The 23,722-nt window shown below is 50.1% G+C and overlaps 1 protein-coding gene and 5 non-coding genes across 6 annotated transcripts; 3 read left to right on the forward strand and 3 right to left on the reverse strand.

Moving 5' to 3' along the window:
- Nucleotides 1-4,096: 4,096 nt before the first annotated feature.
- Nucleotides 4,097-4,168, reverse strand: TRNAE-UUC (transfer RNA glutamic acid (anticodon UUC)). Its single transcript has one exon. It is a non-coding gene; the product is annotated as a tRNA-Glu (tRNA).
- Nucleotides 4,169-5,206: 1,038 nt separating this feature from the next.
- TRNAT-AGU (transfer RNA threonine (anticodon AGU)) lies at nucleotides 5,207-5,280 on the reverse strand. The gene has a single exon. It is a non-coding gene; the product is annotated as a tRNA-Thr (tRNA).
- A 2,189-nt stretch (nucleotides 5,281-7,469) lies between these two features.
- Nucleotides 7,470-7,553, forward strand: TRNAS-UGA (transfer RNA serine (anticodon UGA)). Its single transcript has one exon. It is a non-coding gene; the product is annotated as a tRNA-Ser (tRNA).
- Nucleotides 7,554-9,712: 2,159 nt separating this feature from the next.
- Nucleotides 9,713-9,928, forward strand: LOC142824504 (small nucleolar RNA U3). Its single transcript, XR_012899363.1, has one exon. It is a non-coding gene; the product is annotated as a small nucleolar RNA U3 (small nucleolar RNA).
- Nucleotides 9,929-11,219: 1,291 nt separating this feature from the next.
- On the reverse strand, nucleotides 11,220-11,291 carry TRNAE-CUC (transfer RNA glutamic acid (anticodon CUC)). The gene has a single exon. It is a non-coding gene; the product is annotated as a tRNA-Glu (tRNA).
- Nucleotides 11,292-13,922: 2,631 nt separating this feature from the next.
- On the forward strand, nucleotides 13,923-22,545 carry LOC142824463 (uncharacterized). The gene is made up of 5 exons (XM_075916461.1): nucleotides 13,923-14,646; nucleotides 15,193-15,252; nucleotides 17,384-17,584; nucleotides 20,212-20,325; nucleotides 20,616-22,545. The coding sequence occupies exons 1-5, from the start codon at nucleotides 14,496-14,498 to the stop codon at nucleotides 22,109-22,111; spliced, it is 2,022 nt and encodes a 673-aa protein (XP_075772576.1). The 5' UTR covers nucleotides 13,923-14,495; the 3' UTR covers nucleotides 22,112-22,545.
- The last annotated feature ends 1,177 nt before the right edge of the window (nucleotides 22,546-23,722 follow it).

The raw sequence follows: 23,722 nt of genomic DNA on the forward strand, positions 1-23,722 counted from the left end.
GCCAATGAGCTGAGATGCTGCCCAAGGCCCTTGCCATGTCACTGCTGCCTCCCAGGGCTCATGTCCAGCCCCTTGGCATGTGTGAGCTGCTCCCCCTCTTCCTCTTCCCCCCTCACTCAGGGCTGGTTCTGGGGCTCAGGGCTGGTTCTGGGGCTCACACAGGGAACATCAGAGGCTGCTCAGGGGGCCACATTGCTAGGCCAGGGACCCTCCTGTGGGGCTGTGAGTGTTGCTGTCCCTGCAGTACAGACAGGGCTGTAGAGCCTCAGGAGGCTGCAGTGGTGGGAGACACTTCCCTGGTTTCGGGAAGGAGAAGAGATGTTAAGGCCCATGACTTGGAGCCAGCTACTGATACCCATGGAAAGCTGATTTTCAGAGGGGTGTGATCAGCCCTTCCTGTGTATCTGGCTTCTTCAAAGGGGCTTAATCAGCAGTTAAAAGTTGAAGAAGGAACATTTAGAAGGTGAATTTCTGTCTCTGGCACTGTCCCACCTGGGGTGACAGTTTCCTCTCACTGATAAAGAATTTACATTCCTCTGCTTCCTGAGACAGTTGGCAAGGATGCTCCACAGTGGTTCTCTCTCTCTCCAGAAGCTGTTCAGACCCCTCCCTACCAAATGTTGGTGTTAGGTGCAGCTCTGAGTGCTAAAAGCCCTGGTGTACAAAGTCAGAGTCAGAATGAAGGGGATGCATTTTGCTCTAGAAGTGACAGCCAGAGGGAGGTGGCTGTAGCAGAGCAGGGTCTGTCTGGAGACAAAGCGGAGCCTGAGGATGAGAAGGCCCATGCGAGGCAGAGACTCCAGAGCAGTGGGGGGCTAGTTATTTGGTTTGGCAAACTGACAGACAATCCCTGAGCATGGTGCGGGCAAAGCCCATGGGGACTACCTAGTGCATCAGATTTTATTATTTTCCTTGTTTGGCGGTTTAGAAATCACGTCTGAGCTGGTGGATTATTCTTATTGTGTGTAACTAAGCATTGCAGCCCAGGGATTTTCCTTGCATAATTAATTGGGGTCCGTTTTTGCACAAGCGGCTTCTGCATAAAGAGGAGCTGAGTAGACTGGGGCTCTTCCTGCCTCCTGCTTCCCCTGGTTCCAGCCTGACCTTGGGCCTGTAGTGCGTCCTTGGCAAGGAATCCTTAGGTTGCTCTGCAATTGACAAAAAGTTTGTGGGTATGAGCTGTCAATCACACTTCTTGGCTGCACAGGCCTTGAGACCCCTCCAAGGCTGGAGGGAAATGGGGAATGGTTGTGTGGAAGAAAACATTGTCCTCACTCTGAGTTTGTGAGCAACAAGTAGCCAGAGGCAGTTTTATTACGAGCTGCAGCAAGGGAAAAACTGGTTCGGACAGGGGGGAAGTCCCCCCCCCACCGAGGCAGATCTTCGAATACAAGCAATTATGAAGCAGTTTATATACTGTCTATTAAATATAATAACAATAACAATTAGTCTCCTTCCCATTACAAACACCAATGGCTAACAGTTATTTAGTTCCACCCAGATGCTCCTTCTCTCAAGGTCCCTAACAGAGTCAGCATTCTATCCTTATCTCCGTATGGAGGCGAGAGGCGAAGGCAGCGTCTAATTACAGATCTCGCGTTGTCAGGCCACAGACTTAGCCTGACTCCTGCTCTCTTGTTAACAAGACCAAGATGGCTGCACACAAATTCCCTTATTCCCTTTTCCTGCCTCCACAGTTGCAACTTGGAATTCAGAGGTGTTGTCCAGGACCATAAATTTGAACAGTTTTGGAGACACTTTTCTTTTTTCTGAAGAGGCTTTTCTGACATTTGACCCATCTACACGGGCGCAAATGTGGGGAAAACCTCCTTTTTGGGAAGAGCCTTATTCCTAATACAATGAGGAATACAGGCCCACTTTCTTGGAAACTGATCTAAAAGAGTCAACCCATTCCATGAACCCAGCAGAGTTTTTCACAAATACAAAAGCTATCCTGGAAAAGCTCTCTAGCAGGGCTGTAGGCAAGTAGGGCACCGTGGTTTAGTTGGCTAAAGCACCTACCTTGTAAGCAGGAGATCCTCAGTTCAACTCCCAGTGGTGCCTTGTTGTAGCCTTTGCTCATCTTTTCCTGTGTGCTTCTGAGACACAGAAGAGGTCTCCCTTGGCCACCCCTGGAACTGCTGGTACAGGAAAAGGCTGATTGGGGAGGAGCATTGGGAAGAAGGAAACCACAATCCTGGAGCAGGTGCAGAAGCTGCTGTGACTGGCACTGGCAAGGCAGGGCTCTGACTCCAATTGCTGAGACAGGAGAGCCAGCACCACATGCCCTTGTTGTTCCCTTGGGGTATCACTGCCCAGAGACTCTGCAAGGGATGCAAATATAGATACTCAATGTTGGAAATGAAGCTGGGATTTAAATATCCTGCACTTCATTTGCATATTCACAGACCGGTGCTATTTCAAAATACTTTATTTTGCAATACAAAACGCTGTTGAGATACGCTTATTGCGGGAGAAAACCCTTCATCAGAACTAACCCTTAAACCTCATTTCACAAGGAGTAAGGGGGATTTTGAAAGAAGGGTTTTCTTTCCAAAGAGCTGTGTCTAGACAGCGCCTGGTAGTTCAAAATAGCAGATTTCAACATAGCAGCCAGACATGATTATGCAAATCTCCACTTCATTTGCAATGTCACTCAGCTGAATTTGCATTTCTCTCTGGAAAGAGGAATGACGTGTAGACAAACCCTCACATAGGGGAGATGCAGAGATCAGAATTTCCCCGCCTCCCTCAGCTTGTCTGGCTCCTTTGCCCCATTTCCTGCCTCCCTCCCTGAGCTGACCCAATGGCCGAAAGGGACAGCAGCTGCTGCTGGGTAAGGAGTGGGGGGGAGAAGAGCAGTAACAAGACCCTGGAAGCAAGAAGGACCTTCCCTGGCCACCCACCATTCAGTCTGACAAGTCTGAAGGGGGAATTTGACTGACAGTCTCCTCTGGGCTAGAATTCCAGCTCCCACAGCGATCACTGGAAAGGGGCAGCCCAGTAGGGACTGAAAACCACTGCTCCAGGTGAGGTTTGAATTCACACCCTCAGCATGTCTCCTATGCACACTGCTTTATCAATACTGCGCACTGACCCATGGCACCACTGGAGCAGACATTTCAGAGTTTTCTCCAAAGTCCTTACATTGAGAAAGTGAAGCAGCACAAAGTAGAATTGAGCCAGAGGGGCAAGAAGATCAATTCTCAAGGATTTACACAAACCAACATTTCCCCAGCACATCCCCATCAGCCCACAGCCCTGTTCCATATCTAGGGCCAGCACTGGGTGGGCAGTCGTCAAAGAGGCAGCGACTCACAGGAAGAAGTCGGGGGCGGGGCTAATGAGATGATCTTGATTTGTCAATACCAAGCTGTGATCAAAAACAGCAAGGTAAGGATTGAACACCAGGGAAGTTACTGCCACATGCCAGCACCTGCCAAAGCCTGGGATTGAACCAGGGACCTTTAGTCTAATGCTCTCCCCACTGAGCTACTTTGGCTGTGGGACATGGATCTCTCTAGCCTGTAATTCTCTGTCTGGGATGTTTGGCAGCCGGGCTGCACACAGTGGACATCGTCATGCCCAGCCCAGGAAGGTGAGACTGGCCTTTCCACAGCGCCCCTCCCCCACAGCCCGGAGCCAAGGTTCCCTCTACGCCAGGCCTGGGCAATACAGGCCAGCGGGCTGGATCCAGCCCATGAAGCCACCCAACATGGCAGCAAGAAGCCTCAGGCAGATTCCCTGCTCGCCCTGCCCCCACGCACAGCTGAGAGAAGGGGCTGCTGGGCCCTTTGTGTCTCTCAGCTGTAGAGGAAAATGCTTCATGCCTGGGCCCTGCTCCCAGCTTGTGTGTGGCCAATGGGAGCTGCCTGCTTGAAGCCCTGGCCAGTCCCCACAAGCTCTTATTCACCCAGGCCTGTGACCTGTGCCCCCTGCGCAGGGAAGGGGCTGCCTGAGAAATGTGCTTGGCTGCTGGGAGTGTCTCCCAGTCAGAGCCTGCCTCTGGCACCCCAGCCCCTCCCTTCCCTCAGCCACTGGCCCTCCCTGTGATGGAAAAGACTTGGCAGAGTTCGTTAAGAGAGATAAGGTTGGCTTCCCTGACTGGGAATCGAACCCAGGCCACAGCAGTGAAAGTGCTGAATCCTAACCACTAGACCACCAGGGAGATGCCTCTGGGCCCCTCAAAGGGAGGTTCCTCTGTCTCCTCCCCTAGCTGGACCTTGGCGAGTCGAACGTCCCCCAAGTGTCCCCCAGAATAGTTGTGAGCACAAGGCGGAGACGATCCTGCCAGGGTGGGGGCCAGAGGCTGAGCAGCTCACAAGGGTCATTCAGCAGCAGCACACGGCTGCCATCCCCCAGCCCATCGTGGGCTTGTGCGTCTCCCCCTCCCACCGCCCTGCTGGGAACACAAACAGGACTTTTCCCTGGGGAAAGAACAAACTCTCTGGTTTCTCTGTGGGGAATGTAGAACTGGGGAGGGGAAGAGCCTGGGAGGGGGAGGAGGTGGGCGAAAAGGGGAGGAAGGAGGAGGGGGGGGTCGGGGATGGGGCTGGGACTGGCGCCTGCCTCGGATGATCCCACTGCCTCATGCGCAGGGACCTCGGCAGCCGTGGGGTGCGTCAGGGAGAGAAGCTGGAGGAGCAGGAGCAAGTTTGGGTTCAGGGGGTGGCTGCTGGGCCTCTGAAGCAGGCGACGAGCAGTTGGCAGCAGCTCTCTGTGCCGGGCACGTGCTCCAGGCCTCCTGGAGATATTGAGCCTCCCTCTGTGGCTGGGCTGGGGAGCCAGGCCCCTGCAGGCAGTCTGGGGGCAGCGGGAATTTGGGCATCAGGTCACCCCATTAGGATGAACAAACATTTTGTTACTAACTCTTTGGCCAACTCAGCTTGCTGCGGGGGAAGGAATTCTCTCTTGTTAACTCTGTGCCCTCAGGAAGGGACCAAACCAAATAGGGGCCAGGCTCCACCTGGGGACTCCAACCTCAATCCTGAGACCAAGGGGTTTACAAGCCAAATAATCAAAGTTTGCTTCACTTCTCCTTCCCACAACGCTGCAGAACCTCAAAGGCCACAGACCCAGCGACTGGGGGAGCCGTGCACTCCTCTCCAATCAGCCTTTTCCTGAACCAGCAGCTCCATGGGTGGCCAGGGGAGGCCTCTTCTGTGTCCCAGAAGGACCTACGAAAATGTGAGCAAAGGCAGCAATAAGGCACCACTGGGAGTTGAACCCAGGATCTCCTGTTTACTAGACAGGTGCTTTAGCCAGCTAAGCCATGGTGCCCTCTGGATGCAGTTTGGTAAAACTGTTCTATTCTATGGTCCCAGACAACACCTTTGCCTCCCAAAGTGCAGCCAATCCCCATTTCCCTCTTGCCCTGGCACTGTCTGGCACGCTGGGCACAGAAAGCTACAGCTCAGTGGGCAGAGGCTCTAACGTGCACATCTCCCCCAGCTGCTGGGACTCTAGAGTTGGCCTTGAGGTTTGGCACAGTTGGGAGAGGGAGAAGTGCAGCAAACATTGATCATCTGGCTTGTAAACCCCTGTGTCTCAGGGTTTGGGTTGGAGTTGTGGAAACCATTTCATATTTAGCTAGAAGCCATCTTGTATAACAGAAACCATTTCAGCTTCTTGCTTCTGCACGTAGACCAGAGTGAACTTTCTGTCACCTGGTGTGAGAGGCCTACAGGCTGGGCTACTGGAATGTGTTAATTGAGCTGGTTGAGAGAGACGCTTCACTCCCTCGCACCTGCCCTCTATCTTGCTGAGAACGGGTTCACTTTTCTAAGTTTCATTGATGATTTCTGTAATTGGATGCCCTGACGTCAGACTGTTTGGTTAAGGGTATAAAGATACTAGGATTGATTGTATTAGCAGCCTTACTGGGCCCGGCTCTGCTGGGAACACGTTTGGCACTTTGTGCCTTATTGAGCAATAAAGCTGTTTATTAGCCGCCAAACCAGAGAGAAGCTTTTGCTTCAACAGAGACCGCAGGGGGCCGGCCTCCTTTGGTTTGGTCCCGTCCAGAGGGCACAGAATGAACAAGAGAGAATTCCTTAACCCCACAGCAATCTGAGCTGGCCAAAGGGTTAGTAACAGAATAGTTTCCCAAGTTTAAACTCAGGCAAGAAATCTTCTGTGGTATTGTGGTCATTGTGTTTTCTTAACATGCAGCAAGTCCTTAGTACAAGGGCAGGTAGAAACACAGGCTCTTGAGGTGTCCTTTCTGATAGGACAGGCATGTTCTACACTGAGCCGGGGGGCGTGGGTAGCTTATTTCCATACTCAGAGTTGTACAGAGGAGTTCTGGTTGGAGGGGAGTTCCTCTTCTCTTCTCCCCTTTTCCTTCTTGCTGGTCTCCTTCTTGGATCCCAGTTTATACAGTGAAAATTGAGTCCTGCTTAGCAATATTTTAACCAATTATTTTAGCATAATATTCCTAACCAGTCATAAGACACTATTATGATTTACCTAACAAATCATACTCCTCCACCTTAGTTGGTTTACATCTAGCAAAATTAATTATTCAGCAGACAGAAACAGCTACAAACCAGACAGCCATCACACAGACAAACAATGGGAAAGGGAGGACAATAAATCATAGAATGCCAATTGCACAACCACAACTATTGGTAAGCAGTTTCTTGCCAGTCAAAATAGTGTTTAAGTTTTCTCTACTCAACTTGAGATCTGTTTTTTATCTGGTAACAGTGGGTGACATTAGGATACAATCCCCTTCTCACAGCCTTAGGTAATTCTGTTAGGCTACGTCTACACTGGCATGAATTTCCGGAAATGCTTAAAACGGAACAGTTTTCCGTTATAAGTATTTCCGGAAAAAGAGCGTCTACATTGGCAGGATGCTTTTCCGGAAAAGCACTTTTGCGATTGGGCTTTTTTGCGGAAAAGACTACTGAGCTGCCTACACTGGCCCTTTTCTGGAACAGTTTTCCGGAAAAAGGACTTTTGCCCGAATGGGAGCAGCATAGTATTTCTGGAAACGCAGCTGATTTCTTACAGTAGATCGTCAGTGCTTTTCCGGAAATTCAAGGGGCCAGTGTAGACAGCTGGCAAGTTATTCCAGAAAAGCGGCTGCTTTTCCGGAATAAGTGGCCCAGTGTAGACACAGCCTTACAGTGTGTTATGACTGGATAGTGAAATTATACTAAATAATTGGTTAAGGTAGAACTAAGCGGTACTTGAATTTCTCTTTATAAACTGGGGTCCAAGAAGGAGACCAGCAAGAAGAAGGAAAAGGGGAGAAGAGAAGAGGAAGGAAAAGGGAAAGGAAGACCAAGAAGGAGGAGAGAAGACCTTGAAACAGAACTCACCTCCAAGGCAGCCTAAGAGCAGAATGGCCGGGACTCCTCTGCACAGCTGTTGAAATGGTTTGCTGTGTGAATTCTATGGTGGGTGACATTAGGCCTGCACGCTGCAATTTTTTACCAGTTTCCCTGGCTCTCCTTTGCATGGAGCTGTGATGGCTGAGTGGTTAAGGCCTTGGACTTGAAATCCAGTAGGGTTTCCCTGTGCAGGTTCAAATCTTGCTCACCTCTTCCTCGGGCAGCAAGGACCTCTGTGAGTTACCAGCAGTGGCACTGTTGGCATCAGGACTGAACTAATGGGTGAGCTAGTGGGGAAGCTGCCATCAAACACTGCATGCCTGGCTCATGCCTGGCTCCTGACAGGCTGCAGCTGCTCCAGGGCTGGGGCTGCATTAAACTCCACAGCACCTGTCAGCAGTGCCCTTCCCCATGCAGCTGTGGGGCTCTGCATGGCCTGCCCCAGGGGACCCTGGGTTGCGCGGCAGGGCCAGGCCGGGCAGCACAAGAGCATCCTGCTACCACAAGCTCCATGTATGGAGGGGGAGGGGCTGTATGTGCATCCAGGGTGGAGCCGCACATGCACTGTGAGCCCGGGGGCAGTGCCACATGCCCAGGGCGCTAGAATGGCTCAGCTCAGGCCAGCAGTGGTCAGCATCTAACTAATTGCACCATTAGGCCATGTCTTCACTCAGGTGGAGATTTCTGCTGCAATCCATCTCCCAGAGTTTGATTTAGCAAGTCTAGATAAGACTCTCTAAATCAAACCCAGAGGGCACCTGCACCAATACACACTGCGCCTGCTCTTTGCTACCATCCTACTTCCACTGTGAAGACACCAGCAAACTCAACAAAAGGTAAAACCAACTCGAGCTATGTGTTGGGATATGGCAGAAAGAAGATACACATTGGCCTCACCACAAGGTGTTGAACCCAGGATCTTCTGCTTACAAGGCAGGTGCTTTAACCAGCTGAGCCATGGTGCCCTCCTTGAAAGCAGCCCTCAAACTGTTCTACTTTATGGTGCCAGAGAACATGTTCCCATTCCAAAGTGCAGCCGCTCACCGTTCCCCTCCAGCTCTTGCCATGACTCAAGGCCTGCGCAGCCCAAGACATTTGATTGGCAGCTGGTACCCAAAACTCTTTTGTCAATTGTAGCATCGAGCTCTGAGGGCACAGACCCAAGGCAGCTGCTTGGTCCTAAGGCCGGGCCTGCAGCCAGGGGGAGGGAGAAGAATCTCTCCTTTGAGCTGGAGTTGAATCAGCAGCCTAAGAACACTTGCCGAGCACCCGCTACAGGCCTCCGCTCTGCCAGCTGAGCTATGGAAGGTGCCTGGGGCAGGCTGCTTTGCCCAGGTTGGCAGAGCAGGGAGAACGGCGCCTTCCTAGCCCAGCCTTCTCCCCATCCCATCGCTGAGGGATCTTTCCCCCAATGCCAGCCCCATGCTCCAGGGCTTTGTAAAAGGGCCAGGCCAAGGTAACTCCTCCCTTGCTCCTACTGAGCCTCTGCCAGAGCTGCCCCTCCTCAGGCTCTGCCTTGCTCCAGCCTCCTCGCTCTGTCTGAGTCACTCCTGGAGCTGGTGGGACTATACACCTGCTGTCCTATGGGATGTGGCACTTCTTGGGAAAACCATCTCTCATTTCCCATGGGGAAAAGCAAGCCAGCGCTGCCCAATCAAAGCTCAGAAGGTCACAGTTCTATACCCCAGGTGGGACTTGAACCCACAACCTCTAATTCCAAAGGCCAGTGCCTTGGCCATAAGGCCACTAGGAAAAAAAAAAAGAAAGGACAGAAATTCTCTGTGCCAAAGGCGCACCCCTCACATTGGCTGGGCAGACACGTCCCTCCGCTCTACCCCAGCAGACATGTCTGCAGCCCCTGTCAGGGAGGTGGCTGGGCAGGTCTCTGCAGAGCTGAGCCCTGGCTGGCAGCAGTGCAGGCTGGTCGGCCACAGCCCTGGGAGAGCAGCTGGGGAGCTCGGCTGGGGGGCGACAGGCCCGTGTGCTCTGCTGCTCACTGACGAGCTGGCTGCCCAAGTGCCCACACAGATGCTTCTTCAATCCCCGCCCCCCTCAGCCGCCCACCCCCAGCCTCTTCCAGCACAGCCTGCCCCACCTCCCCCTACAGGGCTTCTACAGGGGCCTCTGTCCCAGGGGGAATGGGGAGCCCCTGCCCCCGGCACCCCCCCCCCCGCTGCTGCTCCCCCCAGAGCAGAGGATTCACTCGACACATATTCTAATGTACAGATTTCTAAACCTGGTGGAGTGTGTTTGAATGGGATTTCCTGAGATTATTTCTGTTCTTTAGTTTTCTAAGTGTTGTGTGAAAACATTCCTCATGAGGAGAAAGTGAATGCACATGAGTGTAGGTGTGTAAGGAAGTGGGTGCTAATAAGACTGTACTTTCAGGGATCATTTCTATAGTTGGTAACTAGAGAAATGCAGCTGAAAGTGGTTGGTCTCGCTAGCCATGAGGATGAGTGACAGTGTTCTCTTCTGAGCATGAAGCAAGCAGACGGTGTTGCTTTAATGTAATTGCTGTCTGCTGTTGATGATTGTTCTTTCTTTCCTGTTGGGAAGCTGGAGGAAGAGAGCACAGGCTGAGTGGTTAGCTACTGTCAAGAAGTTCAAAACGAGTTTTGCAGTAGAGAGGAATGGGGATTTCACTTTATTGTTTTGTCTTGGTTTTTGTTTAATTCCTGGATTTACTTGTAGGCTACATCTACACTGGTATGACTTTGTGCAAATACTTTTAATGCAAGAATTTTTGCATTAAAGCATTTGTACAGGAGAGCACCAACACTGGCATGTGCTTTTGCGCAAAAGCATTTGTGCCAAGGTAGATGCTCTCTTGTTTAAGAAAGCTCTGATGGCCATTTAACCATCGGGCTTTGTTGCGCAAGAAACTAACGTTGCTGTCTACACTGGCCCTCTTGCGCAAGAATACTTGACAAGAGGGCTTATCCGTGAGTGGGTGCGTCAGAGTATTTGTGAAAGAACCACTGATTTTGTACATTACAAACTCAGTGTTCTTGTGCAAATACTCACGGCCAGTGTAGACAGGCGGCAAGATTTTGCGCAAAATCTTGCCAATGTAGACATAGCCGAACTGCTCTGGTCCTGATCCTGATGTTTTCATGCTGTTCTCTCACCTGCTGCTGGGTCTTTTACCATGTGCTTCTCATACTGGATATAGCCAGCCCCTTGGATCTGCTTTGTGCCTTGTCCCTTATCTGTTCCCTAGTGGCCCTGTGGGAGGCAGAGACTAGCCGCAGCCCCGTGTTAATTATCCCTTGGGTTAGTGTCTTTCTCCCATAACGTGTAGCTAAGATATTTGTTAGTAACTGGCAGGCGCCGCGGGGGCTCACCCCCGAACAGAGACACACGACCTCAATATTGGTGCACAAGACAAAACTCACCTGCTTCTGGAACAGGAACACTGATTAGCAGTGAGGCCCCTCCCTGGCAGCACCGAGCAGTGAGAGCTGAGTGAAAGGGGAGGCAGGACCAGGGGGAGAAGGCTCCATGACTGTGTGAGAGGGAGGCTCTGCCCTGGCCAGTGGGGAATCGTTGCCTCTCCGAGGGGCCCAGGGCTGGTGGGTCATTTCCCCAGGTTACTGAGTGGGGGCTGGAGCCAGTTCTGGGTTGTCTCCTTCAACAACTAAAGCCAACTGCTGGGCTAATGCTTCCCATGTGGGCTTCCTCCACTGCTGCCCACATGGGAGAGGGGAGGGGCAGTTTGAGTCACCCAGCTCTGCCCCTTCTGAAAATGGGAGGTGTTGTCTTAGCAGTGCCAGGGAGGTGGTGGGAAGGAGCCTCATGTAACCTCTTGGGTCACAGCTGCTGTCACATAGGTGAGAAAAGAGACTAAGCAGATGTCACATGAAACTGCAGGCTGGTTTCCCTGACTGGGAATTGAACCCAGGCCACAGCAGTGAGAGTGCTGGATCCTAACCACTAGACCATCAGGGACACATGAAACTTGCCTTTTTGCTCACCTACACAACCTTTCACAGGCCATTTTCTGTCCACTTCAGGATGGGGGGCAGGTCCATTCTCCCTTGCCCAGAGGCGACAAGAACAGAAACCAAACAGAACATCAAAGCAGGTGCTCCATGAGGGGTTAAACTCCAGTGCAGCCACTGGCACTAGATGAGGTTGCTGGGCTGGATGCTGTGTGGGGCCCCGAGCACCTTCACTCAACCCATAGCAGGACTTCAGGAAGTGCAGGTCCATGCCAGACACAACTAGGATTCAACTGGATTGTAGCAAGAGTTCAAACTGGTTAACTGAAGAGCTAATGCTTATCGGTGCCAGTTACTGGTTAAACTCCCCACTGCCCCAGTAGAGCCTGCTTTCCTCTGGCCGCTAACGTCAGTCTGCAGCTGCTGGGAGTTCCCAGCAGTCCTTGTGGCCAACCCCGGCAGACCTTAAGAGAGATCCCTGGCCCAGGAGAGCCCATTTCCGCTACCAGCCCTGCCAGTCAGCAGGTTAAAAAACTCCTGTCACTGATAAAATTGTAATCGGTTACGTGATTAGTATTGTTGACCACTTTTACCTCCCTAATCCCCACCTGCATCATTCTTTATAAAGGTGCCACCACTGATCCTTCCCCTGCCTTCACAAGTGTCCTGCTGCATCCACAGTCTCCTCCTGTGTCTTTTTCTATGGAGCAAAATGCAGGACAATGTAGCACTTTAAAGACTCACAAGATGGTTTATTAGATGATGAGCTTTCGTGGGCCAGACCCACTTCCTGAGATCAAATAGTGGAAGAAAATAGTCACAACCATATATACCAAAGGATACAATTAAAAAAAAATGAACACATATGAAAAGGACAAATCACATTTCAGAACAGGAGGGAGATGCAAGGGGGGGGAGGAAGGAAGGTAAGTGTCTGTGAATTGACGATATTAGAGGTGGGGAGAGTGGGATGTTTGTGAGTTTTTATTTTTCTATGGACAAACCCACGTCCAGGGCTGAGTCCCTTCTAGGCAGGGGCAGATCTCCCCATGGGGGGAGGGATAGTTCAGTGGTTTGAGCATTGGCCTGCTAAACCCAGGGTTGTTAGTTCACTTCTTTCAGAGGCCGTTTGGGACAAAAATTTGTCAGTTGTGGTACTTGGTCGTACTGTGAAGGCAGCAGACTGGACTCAATGACCTTCCAAGGTCCCTTCCAGTTCTAGGAGATAGGCAATCTGCATTATATCATAAAACTGGGACTCTCTTAAAGGCAGACAAATGGGCTCCTGACATCTGATGGGGTTTGCCCTCATGCTTATCTCTGTTTCTTCAGGAAAAATTGGAAGTCCATTTGAAGACTCTGAGGGAAGAGAGAGAAAAGGTGCTGGGAAGGAGAACAGCAGAAGGGAAACACCAGGAGTATCTGGTAGGTGCCTGTGGTTTGAAACAGCAGGGACTGGCAGTGGGAGGGTTGTTAGGAGGCAGAGTCCTGTGTGGCCTTGCTGAGGTTGGGCTTGTTTGTGTTTCTTCTGGATTGTGGATTGCAGGGTGAGATCCATGTGTAGACAGGCCCTGAGCATCCATGTCAGCACATGAGTTAATGTCCAGCCTTTGTAGCTTTCCCAGAAATCCTCCCCAAGGGAGCTGAGTGTCCCCCTAAAGGGTTGTCTGCTCACTTGGTGTATTAACATGTTTCCTCCTTTTTCCTTCCTGGGTATCTCTGTCAGAGTGGTGCTAAGTCCTGCCTCGTGCTGGCTCAGGGTCTGAATTTCCAGAGCCCATGAATAACAAAAGATGCTGCCCATGACAGACATGGGAACAGCCCTTTCAGAGGGACACAGGGCCCAAAGGAGATGCTGGGAGAGCCACCTCTGCCTACTAACCACAAAGTAGAGTCAAATGTCACACATTTTAGGGTTTTCCAAGAAATTCTCCCTGCTGCGCACTCAGCTCTCCATGGAAGGACCCTGGGCTCCTTTCATGCCCTTGACCAGCCCTTTCCCTGTTTTCATACAGAAATGGACCCAAGCAGAGAGGCAGAAGATTGTGGCCGAGTTTCAGCAGCTCTGGCAGTTCCTGGAGGAACAAGAACGACTTCTGCTGGCCCAGCTGGAGAAGCTGGATGAGGAGATTGGGAGGCTCCAGACTGACACTGTCGGGAAACTCTCTGCACAGATTTCCCATATCAGCAAGGGGATCAGTGAGCTGGAGGGGACGTGTCAGAAGCCAGCGAGTGAATTCGTGCAGGTGAGACTGAGGGAGAAACGTCCCAGCTCCCCACACAGGGGAGGGAGGCTCCTGAATCACAAGTGCTGAGGTCCAGCTGTCAGATCTGGGTGTAACTCCATGTGCATTGCTGCCATGTGAGTAACTGCCGTGCTTTGTAAAATTACAGGCACAGAGCTACTAGAGATCGTAAAGCCCCATTCACTCAGGGGATCCATGTTCCTGGGGTCAGGGCAGGGCCTCTCTTCCTCTGTTTGCAAAATCCCTTCCCTGAGGTCCCCTGTGTGTGTGCAATGGGGCTGAGAGTCTTTTCTGTGTCTTTTTTCTAGGACATCAGGAGCACCCTGAGTAGGTACGTGGCTCTCACTCCCCTCACACTGCACAGACCAGGGAAAGAGCTTGGAGCTGATGTTAGCATCACATCTCCACAGGGCTCTAAGAGCCAAATGTTAGACACGAATATCTCTGACTCATTTAATTCTGAGGGTCTCACCCTCACACAGCAGACTCTGGAATTCCCCATTCAGGGCACAGTCTGACTTCAAGTGTTTCCTGGAGCTGTCACCTCCCTGGGGACTGTGGGGTGGAACATGGGCCTGTCACTGCTGTGCACTGGGCACATTCAGCCCAGGGCAGCAAGGACCAAGAGTCTGTCCCACCTGAGGGCTGTTTGGAGACCTGTGTGGAAGGAGCTGGGGATGGAGGAGCTGGTGTCTCAGTCTAGTCCCTACTGGACAGATTCCTTCAGCCCTTCACCTGGGAACCTCCTGTCCCTCAACGCCTAGAGTCCAAGGAGTGAGTTGACCATGAAGACTCAATTCCCCTTTTGTCCCCCAGCTAGTCTCCCCAGGACAGAAGTGAAGAACAGCAATGGGACCTTTCAGGGGAAGGTTGCATGGCCATGGACTGTGTTGCTGGGAAAATTGGAGGAATTCTGACTCCAGGCCTATTAGGGCTGAGACTCACTAGCCAGAACTTAGCAGCAAATGAAATACAATCACATGGAATTGTTTCTGTCCAGGTGTGAGACGGGGCAGTTCCAGCTGCCGGAAGAGATTTCTCCTGAACTAGAAGAACAAGTCAGAGGTTTCTCCCAGAAAACGATTGCTCTGTCGGAGACTCTAAGGGAGTTCAAAGGTACCTAGAAGGGATGGATTAGGGGAAAGTGGTTCAAGTATCTGAGACCATTGAATCTGGCCTATGAAGCCAACCTTCCCCTGCCTCAATTCCCACATGGAGAATGACGGTCCCATTACACTGCTCTCCTTAGAGACACTGAGCGAACAGACCCAACTGCTTGTAGATAGAGCCAGGGGTTTGCAAACTCCATTCAGAGATCAAAATGGCTAAAGTTACTGTGATGACCACGTGTTCCACCACCACAGCTCCAGGTTATGATAAGAGGCAGTAAGTGAATGAGAAGCCAAGTGGGAGGGGGTGAGGAGGGAAAAGTAAATCTCACTTACAGCTTCTCTCCTGGGACAGGTTGCGGGGATGTTGGTTCCATTGCTGGGAGGTGCCTGAGTGAGAGAAGGAATGAAAGTTTCAGACTGTTTCATACTCAGTTCCTGAGTGTGTCTCTGTCTGGTCTCTGATACAAGTGAAACGCAGAATTCAGAGAGGGGACATTGTTATAAATAGGAGAGCCTGGAGTCTCACCTCTCTTATCTCTTCTTCCACCAGACACTCTGCCCTCTGCACTGGAGAGAGCAAGAGGAAAATCCCTGGGAGCTTTCAGACAGGGTGAGTTTGCAGGTGGAGAGTCTTTAAATGATGAGAAAATTCCAGTGAAAACATTTTCATGGGATTGTCATAGAAGTTACCAACCAGACCCAGTGACCATGGCGAGCACAGCCCTAAATCTCACCCAGTGATCAGTGAGGAGCCCCAGAGGTGCTGCATGGGGACCTGTGGACACTTGGAGAAACACTGGTCTATGGGTTTGTGCTGCTAAAGGGGTGAAGTTAAAGCGCACAGGGGACAGCACATTCAAGTTGAGATTTCACTGCTTAGTCAGTTTCAATATGGGGTTGCTTTCAAGCAATAAATAGGCTGAGAGCTGCCTGGCTTCCACTATATCAGTTCATTCAAGGCAAGAAACTGCTGGATCCCAAAGGGCTGTTACATCTAGTGCAGGCCTGGGTAAAATACAGCCCATGGGTTGGATCCACCCCACCAAGCCATTGGATTCAGCCCACATATGCCACTCCCCATCTCAAGTCACTCAGAAAGCTACTGAGCTTTCGTGGGCCAGACCCACTTCCTCAGATCAAATAGTGGAAGAAAATAGTTTATTTGATCTGAGGAAGTGGGTCTGGCCCACGAAAGCGCATCATCTAATAAACCATCTTGTTAGTCTTTAAAGTGCTACCTAGTCCTGTATTTTGTTTGAGCTACACCAGACTAACACGGCTACATTTCTATCAGAAAGCTACTGTGAGTCTGGAGGGGAGGAGGGAAGGCTTCAGGTGCTGCTTCCACCCCCAGGACAATATCACTGGCCAGTTTCTGGCCAGAAACAAAGCACTGTGCCCCCTTCCCTCTGGGTCATAGTCATTCACACACCCACATGGCCCTGCAGCCTGTGAGAGGGTCGGGCAGGCTCCCTGCCTTCCTGAGGTGGTTGGCCTCTGGCCAGGAGTCACTCAGATAAGTCTCCTGTCCAGAGCTTGCCTCTGCCACCCCAACCTCTCCCTTCCCCTCCTAATCTCTGCTCCCCACTCCTGCCCTCTGCTTTGCATACCCAAACTCTGTCCTCCTCCTGCAGCTATATATGCAAGAGCTCTCAGTGGTCAGAAACCCACAGTCCCTTGTCCACTCAGCCACTTATCTAAATTAAAGTTGCTTTTAATATCTAATGCGTAGTTGGCTAATCCAGCTTCCTAGATCACAGCCTGCCTCCTTCACTCAAACTCTCTCTTAGACCCCTCTACCTGTCCTGCATCCCACACCATTATCCCAAGATTGCTTCCTTCTCCCAATGTCCATCCCAGACCCTGCATTTCCTGCATTAATGTCATGGAAGCGTGCAGCTCTCAGCCACTTTCCATTTGGCCCCCCCCTCAACATGTATTGCCCACACCATTGACTGGATAAGGCTCAGCGAGAGCCAATAAGTGAAAGCTGAAGCCAGACTATTTCAGGCTAGAAGGGGCATAAATGGTTGATAGGGAAGAGGATTTGCTGCTGAAACAAATGAGCAAAGAACTGGTGGATTCTCCCATCTCTTGATGTCTTCAAGTCACTGGGGGACTTTCTAGAAAATACACTGTGGGGAAACAGAGCTTTGTGCCTGGGTAACTGGAATAAGTGTAAATGGCTTGTGCCACTGAGGGGGTCAGACTGCATAAGTGAGGATATCTTCTGATCCCATTAATTCATGAATGTTAAGATCTCACCCTGGAAACACTCAGCACACGTGTTTAATAATAAGCATCTGAATGGTGGTGTTAACTTCACTGACTCTCTGTTGTGGAAAGGGTTTATAACGTCTCTGTCAGATGAGAGAGCAAAGTTTGTGCTGCAGATCTGTGAATGAAGAGTAGGGGTTTTAAATACAGCAGCCTGCGTTTAACCTATGTCCATATTCAGGCAGATGAATATGTGGCTTGTTATCAGAAACACTGGGTGCTGCGAACTAAATTCCATTGTGGCAGAGGCAGTAATGTTGTAACTTATGCCAGGTACAGACAGAAATGAATGTGTATTTGGGATCTAACTCCTGTGTGCTGTTTATGGAATATCTAGACTAAAACTTTTGCCCACAATGGCAGAATCTAGCATGTGTGTCACCATGGACAGAGTCTGTGCAGAATGGGGATGTGGAAAGGATTAAAGCCCCTTCTGAAATGTCTCCCTCTTCTCCCCCTACCAGGCTGCAGAACACTCATGTTTGTCTCCAGCTCAGCCCCTGGCCTGCAGAGCCAGGGACAGGAAATGGCCGTGGTGGAGCCGGTGAGCTTTGAGGAGGTGGCTGTGTATTTCTCTGAGGAGGAATGGGCTCTGCTGGACCCAGGCCAGAGAGCCCTCTGCAGGGATGTGATGCAGGAGAATTATGAGGCTGTGAACTGGCTGAGTAAGGATTCCTGTCCCTTTGGGTAACAGCAGCTGGGTGGGCTCTGGAGCATCTGGGTTGGGTTTGGTTTAGGGTTATTCATTGCCTCTGCCCCCAATGTCAGGAATATCTGCCCCAATAATCCTGGCTCTTGTGTGAAAGACTGTCCCCTCCGTGACCCCTCCCAGGGAAGGCAGGTTCAGGTCCCGTTCCATTTCCCCCCTATCTTGCACATCTTGTGCTTTGACCAGAGGTGTGAGTGGAAGGGCTCAGGCAGGAACAGCAGGTACCAGAGGTCTGGGTCTGGCTGCTGTTAGTGGCTGCAGGATCCCCATGTGGCAGTGTGCTCAGGCACTGAAAGGAGGGCGCGGTTCCCAGAGTCCTTCCCTGCCTGTAGCTAATCTCTGTGACATGCTGGTACTTGTCAGTGGGAGGGGCTGGATGCTGGGGCTGAGGGAGGGTGGTTGAGGCAGTTCACGCTCTGCGAGTATTTTGTCCGAGGTAGCTCTGTAGTAGAGAAACGTGAGCAGAGCTCCCCTTGCATTTCAGGCACAGGCTGGGTCTCCTTTCAAAAGTTCAGCTTCATTCTCTCTCGGGCTCACTTGCCTCTCTGTTCAGTGGAGATAAATCATGTCATCTGTCTTGTATTTTTATAAGTTCGGGTACGAACTTTTTCTTCCTGTGTGAATGTCTGGCTTCATGCTCAGGAGACCTGTGTTCAGTTCTCTGCCTATCACAGTCCTCCTGTGTGACCTTGATCAAGTCCCTTTAGACTCTCTGTGTGCAGTCACCTCTCTCTTTACTAGTTTTTATAGAGTGTCCCTGTTTCTCAGGGCTGGGAAGGATACCAACACTAAAGAGGGGTGATACTTAGCTCCATATGAGCATCCCGATAGCACAGTGTGGTCCTGATTTACACCAAAGTTCCCAGGTGCTGCTGTGATTGATAATTTTGTTTCCCGCAGTGACTGCAGTACCATTAGAATTGCTGCTAGCACCACAGAGCGTTGATACAGCTGTTCAGGGCGGATCTTTCTGGAGCCTTGATGCCAGCGGCACTGGTGGAGCGTGCAGCTTATCCATGCAGCACACCACAGGGTTGCCGCTAAGAAAGACCCATGCTCCATTCGGAGGCTAAGGCACTCGGCCAGGTTTATTGTGAAAGGAGCAGGGTGCTAGTGTCCCAGCTCATCAGGCACAGGTATAATGAGACTTGTCCCAACCCAATAATGGTACCAGCTCAGTCAGCAGCTAGAACACTGCCCCTCAGCCAGCATCAACATGCCCTTCCTGTGACTTCTCCTCTCATATTGACCAAAATAAAATGCATGTTGAGTTCCATGTGTTGCCACCCAACTTGGCCTTCTGCCTGTTTGTTTGAACAAAACATCCATATCCATTATCCCTTCATCCCGCTCTTGTGCACAAGGGTCAGTGAGCTATCTGTTAGGACTGTGTGTTTGCAGTTACTGCAGAGAGCGGTGTGTTGATTGCCTTCCTCCTGCTCAGGAATGTGATTTCTTGGTTAGTTGGTACCAGTGCTCCACCATTCTGCCAAAGCCTGGCTTGTTTTAGTTCAAAAATAATGGACATAAACAAGATAATCCTAGTCATCAGATCAGAATTTTCCCATTGACTCGTCACACAGCACACTTCGCACAAGCTATCTTGCGATTGTGTGACAGTGGTAGCACAATGATCTCTATTGTGGCTCTTCTGAACACTAAATGCAGGTCCGAGAAGGGGTGGAGGCAAAGCTGAGGGGAAGGCGCTCACAAGGTGCAAATGTGGTAGATTCTGTGCCTCCCTGGAGCGGCCCCAGATCAAAGGCCAGGCTCACTAGAAGAGGCAGACTGGGAAACGACACAAAGGCTGCTGCTGGCAGAATAGAACTGAGGCTACAGACAGGGAGCTGAGTAACAGCCACAAGCATCAGAGAAGCAGCATGGTCCAGCTCCACCCTGGCTGGTCGCTGGAGAAGCCTAGCGCCACCCTGAGCAGGTGCGGGAAAGGCAACTGTTGTAGGCAGCTAGCAAGGCCCACCCAGACACAGGTAGTTGGGATCAGGAGTCAGGAGCATAGGCATGGCCTGAAGCAGCCTGCCAAAGATTCACTTAGCTGCTCAGACAACTTGCTCTGCCTCCTTCTGGCTCAAGTAGAACATCTGAGCCAAAGAGCAGGGGGAGCCCAGCCCACCAGCCAGGAGCTTTGTGGACAGAGCCTTGGGGAGCTAGAGCTAGTCCTTCCTCTCCAAGTCCTAGTGACCTGGCATGTGGCCGCTACAGTCTGAGCCCTGTCTGGGGGCCTTGGTGTCAGACCTGCCAGCCCTTCCTAGAACTCCCCTTCTGAGCAGTATGTCCCTGTCCTGCCCTGAGATACTGGGGATGGGGGGGGATGGAATGGGCTTTGAGGGGGACTGAGTTGTACCCTAGAGAGTGCAGCAGAGTGCTCAGCTCCCCTGGGGAAAGAGCTGGGCCATTCTCAAGGTGGGGGGAGGGGATGCGCCTTTACTGCAGGTGTGTGTGTGTGTCCTGGGCTCTTGGAAAGAAGCCTCTCTGGATGGGTGACTCAGATCCTGACTCTGGAAGCAGGAATGGCAGAGACCTTAATGAACAAGATCAGCACTTGATTAATTACTCTGCAAACAGGATTTCCACTCTCTGAAGTTCATGTGATCTCCTGGGTGGAGAGAGAGGAGGAGTTGCAGGTCCCAGATCACCAGAGCTGTGAGGAAGGGGAGATCATCAGTGGCATCCACACAGGTGAGCAATCAGTTAAATTGCCTCAGAAACCAGCTTATAGTAGGTGTTAGTTGTGTGTTTTCATGAAGTCTGTCTGATTCTTTAGCCTGTCTTCAACTTGAGCCAGAGCATGGTGGATGAGGAAAGGCTGGGTTTTCTCTTCTGTGGAAGAGTTGTGAAGAAGGAGGGTGAACTCATCTCATTCAATCATTATTTGAGCGTGTGTCCCCTTTTCTATTCCTCTTTTAGAGTTTTCTTTCAGCTCATCATAGACAATAACTCCTGTCTGGATTATTTCTCTATCCCAACAGGTGATGGAATGCTGACCGAGAACTATGATCTTGTGCAGCAGGAGGGATCGGAGCAAGTGTCTCCATGTGGGATGTTACTGGAAAGACCTGAAGGGCATGTTTCCCAGATACGTGAGCAGAGAGAGACTTGCGAGAGTCAGCATAGCCCAGAAAGGCAGCATGGAAATCATCCAGGAGGGGGACAGGATAAATCCAGTCACAGGAGCCAAGGGGAGAAAAGAAACACAGAAACCATTCAACAGAAAATCCCCCATCAAAAGTCACCCTGCAATTGTAGTGACTGTGAAACTCCTATTGAACATCAAAGAGCCCACTCAGGAGAGAAGCCCTTCAAGTGCTCCGACTCTGGGAAAAGCTTCAGTCAGCACTTGCACTTTACAAACCATCAGATACTACATATAAGAGAGACACCCCATAACTGTTCTGACTGTGGGAAAAGCTTCAGTAGAAGCGATCACCTTGTAAGACATAGGAGGACCCACACAGGAGACAAACCTTTCAATTGCTTTGACTGCGGGAAAAGCTTCAATGAGAAGTCACACCTTGTTAGACATAGGAGAACCCACACAGGAGACAAACCTTTCAATTGCTCTGACTGTGGGAAAAGCTTTCTGAGGAGCTCACACCTTGTTTCACATAGGAGAGCCCATACAGGGGAGAAACCCTTCAACTGCTCTGACTGTGGGAAAAGCTTCCGTCAGAATTCACACCTTGTTAACCATAGGAAGACCCACTCAGGAGACAAACCTTTCACTTGCTTTGACTGCAGGAAACGCTTCAATAAGAAGTCACACCTTGTTAGACATAGGAGAACCCACACAAGAGAGAAACCTTTCACTTGCTTTGACTGCGGGAAAAGCTTCAATGAGAAGTCACACCTTGTTAGACATAGGAGAACCCACACAGGAGAGAAACCTTTCAATTGCTCTGACTGCGAGAAAAGTTTCAGTACAAGTTCAGAGCTTGTTATCCATAGGAGGACCCACACAGGTGAGAAACCTTTCAATTGCTCTGACTGTGGGAAAAGCTTCAAGAAGAGGTCCAACCTTGTTATACATAGGAGGAGACACACAGGAGAGAAACCTTTCCATTGCTCTGACTGCGAGAAAAGTTTCAGTACAAGTTCAGAGCTTGTTATCCATAGGAGGACCCACACAGGTGAGAAACCTTTCAATTGCTCTGACTGTGGGAAAAGCTTCAAGAAGAGGTCAAACCTTGTTATACATAGGAGGAGACACACAGGAGAGAAACCTTTCCATTGCTCTGACTGCGAGAAAAGTTTCAGTACAAGTTCAGAGCTTGTTATCCATAGGAGGACCCACACAGGTGAGAAACCTTTCAATTGCTCTGACTGTGGGAAAAGCTTCAAGAAGAGGTCAAACCTTGTTACACATAGGAGGATCCACACAGGGGAGAAACCTTTCAATTGCTCTGACTGTGGGAAAAGCTTCAGTAGACGTTCACACCTTATTAGACATAGGAGAAACCACACGTGAGAGCTACCCTTACCTGCTCTGACTGCAGGGAAAGCTATAGCCGGTGCTCCTGCCTTACTAACCATCAGATAAAACATACAAGAGAGTCTCCTCATAACAACTTTGATTGCAGACAAGGCTTCAAACACAGGTCAGACTTTAACATAAGAATGGCCATACTGGGTCAGACCAAAGGTCCATCTAGCGTAGTATCCTGTCTTCCAACAGTGGCCAGTACCAGATGCCCCTGAGGCAGTGGACCGAAGACGATGATCAAGCAATTTGTCTCCTGCCATCCTTCTCCAGCCTTTGACAAACAGAGGCGAGGGGCACCATTCCTTACCCCCTCACTAATACCGTTTTATAGACCTAATCTCCATGATTTTATGTAGCTCTTTTTAACCCCTGTTATAGTCCTAGCCTTCACAGCCATCTCTGGCAAGGAGTACCACAAGTTGACTGTGTGATGTGTGAAGAACTTTCTATTATTAGTTTTAAACCCATTAATTTCATTTGGTGTCCTCTAGTTCTTATTATAGGAACAAGTAAATAGTTTTTCTTTATTCACCCTCTCCCCACCACTCATGATTTTATATACCTCTGTCGTATCCCCCTCAGTCCCTTCTTTCTGAACTGAAAAGTCTCAGTCTCTTTAGCCTCTCCTCATATGGGACCCATTCCAAACCCCTAATCATTTTAGTTGCTCTTCTCTGAACTATTTTAATGCCAAAATATCTTTTTTGAGGTGAGGAGACCACATCTGTACACAGTATTCAGGATGTGAGTGTGCTGTAGATTTATATACGGGCAGTAAGATATTCTTCATCTTATTTTCTGTCCCCTTTTTAATAATTCCTAACATCCTATTTGGTTTTTTGACTGCCGCTGCACACTGTGGACATTTTCAGAGAACTATCCACGATAACTCCAAGATCTCTTTCCTGATTAGTTGTAGCTAAATTAGCCCCCATCATATTGTATGTATACTTAGGTTTATTTTTTCCAATGTGCATAATTTTACACTTATCCACATTAAATTTCATTTGCCATTTTGTTGTCCAGTCACTCAGTTTGGTGAGATCTTTTTTTGAAGTTCTTCATAGCCTGCTTTGGTTTTGACTATCTTGAACAGTTTAGTAACGTCCGCAAACTTGGCTACCTCACTGCTCACCCATTTCTCTAAATCATTTATTAAGTTGAATAGGATTGGTCCTAGGACTGACTCTGGGGGAACACCACTGGTTACACCTCTCCATTCTGAAAATTTACCGTTTATTCCTACCCTTTGTTTCCTGTCTTAACCATTTCTCAATCCATGGAAGGATCTTCCTGGTTATCCCATGATAACTTAATTTACACAAGAGCCTTTTGTGATGGACCTTGTTAAAGGCTTTTTTGGAAATCTAAGTACACTGTATCTACTGGATCCCCCTTGTCCTCGTGTGTGTTAAACATAAGACAATCTACAGATGAGAGAGAACTATTCAGCTGCTCTGACTGTGGGGAAAGCTTCAGTGGCCTATATGTCAGTCCCCTCCATCTTTAAGATCACAGCCCCAGCTAGAGCCTTCAACCAGTAGTCCTAAGATTTTCCATCCATGAGTGGAGTGAGTTTTTTCTTGTGCACAAACA

Source organism: Pelodiscus sinensis, unplaced genomic scaffold (genome assembly GCF_049634645.1).
Source record: "Pelodiscus sinensis isolate JC-2024 unplaced genomic scaffold, ASM4963464v1 ctg35, whole genome shotgun sequence".
NCBI lineage: Eukaryota > Metazoa > Chordata > Testudines > Trionychidae > Pelodiscus > Pelodiscus sinensis.

Coding starts and splice junctions, on each gene's coding strand:
- LOC142824463 (XM_075916461.1), top strand. CDS start 14,496: ATGAAATACAATCACATGGAATTGTTTCTGTCCAGGTGTGAGACGGGG. Junction 14,647..15,192: donor GACTCTAAGGGAGTTCAAAG/GTACCTAGAAGG, acceptor TTCTTCCACCAG/ACACTCTGCCCTCTGCACTG. Junction 15,253..17,383: donor CCTGGGAGCTTTCAGACAGG/GTGAGTTTGCAG, acceptor TCCCCCTACCAG/GCTGCAGAACACTCATGTTT.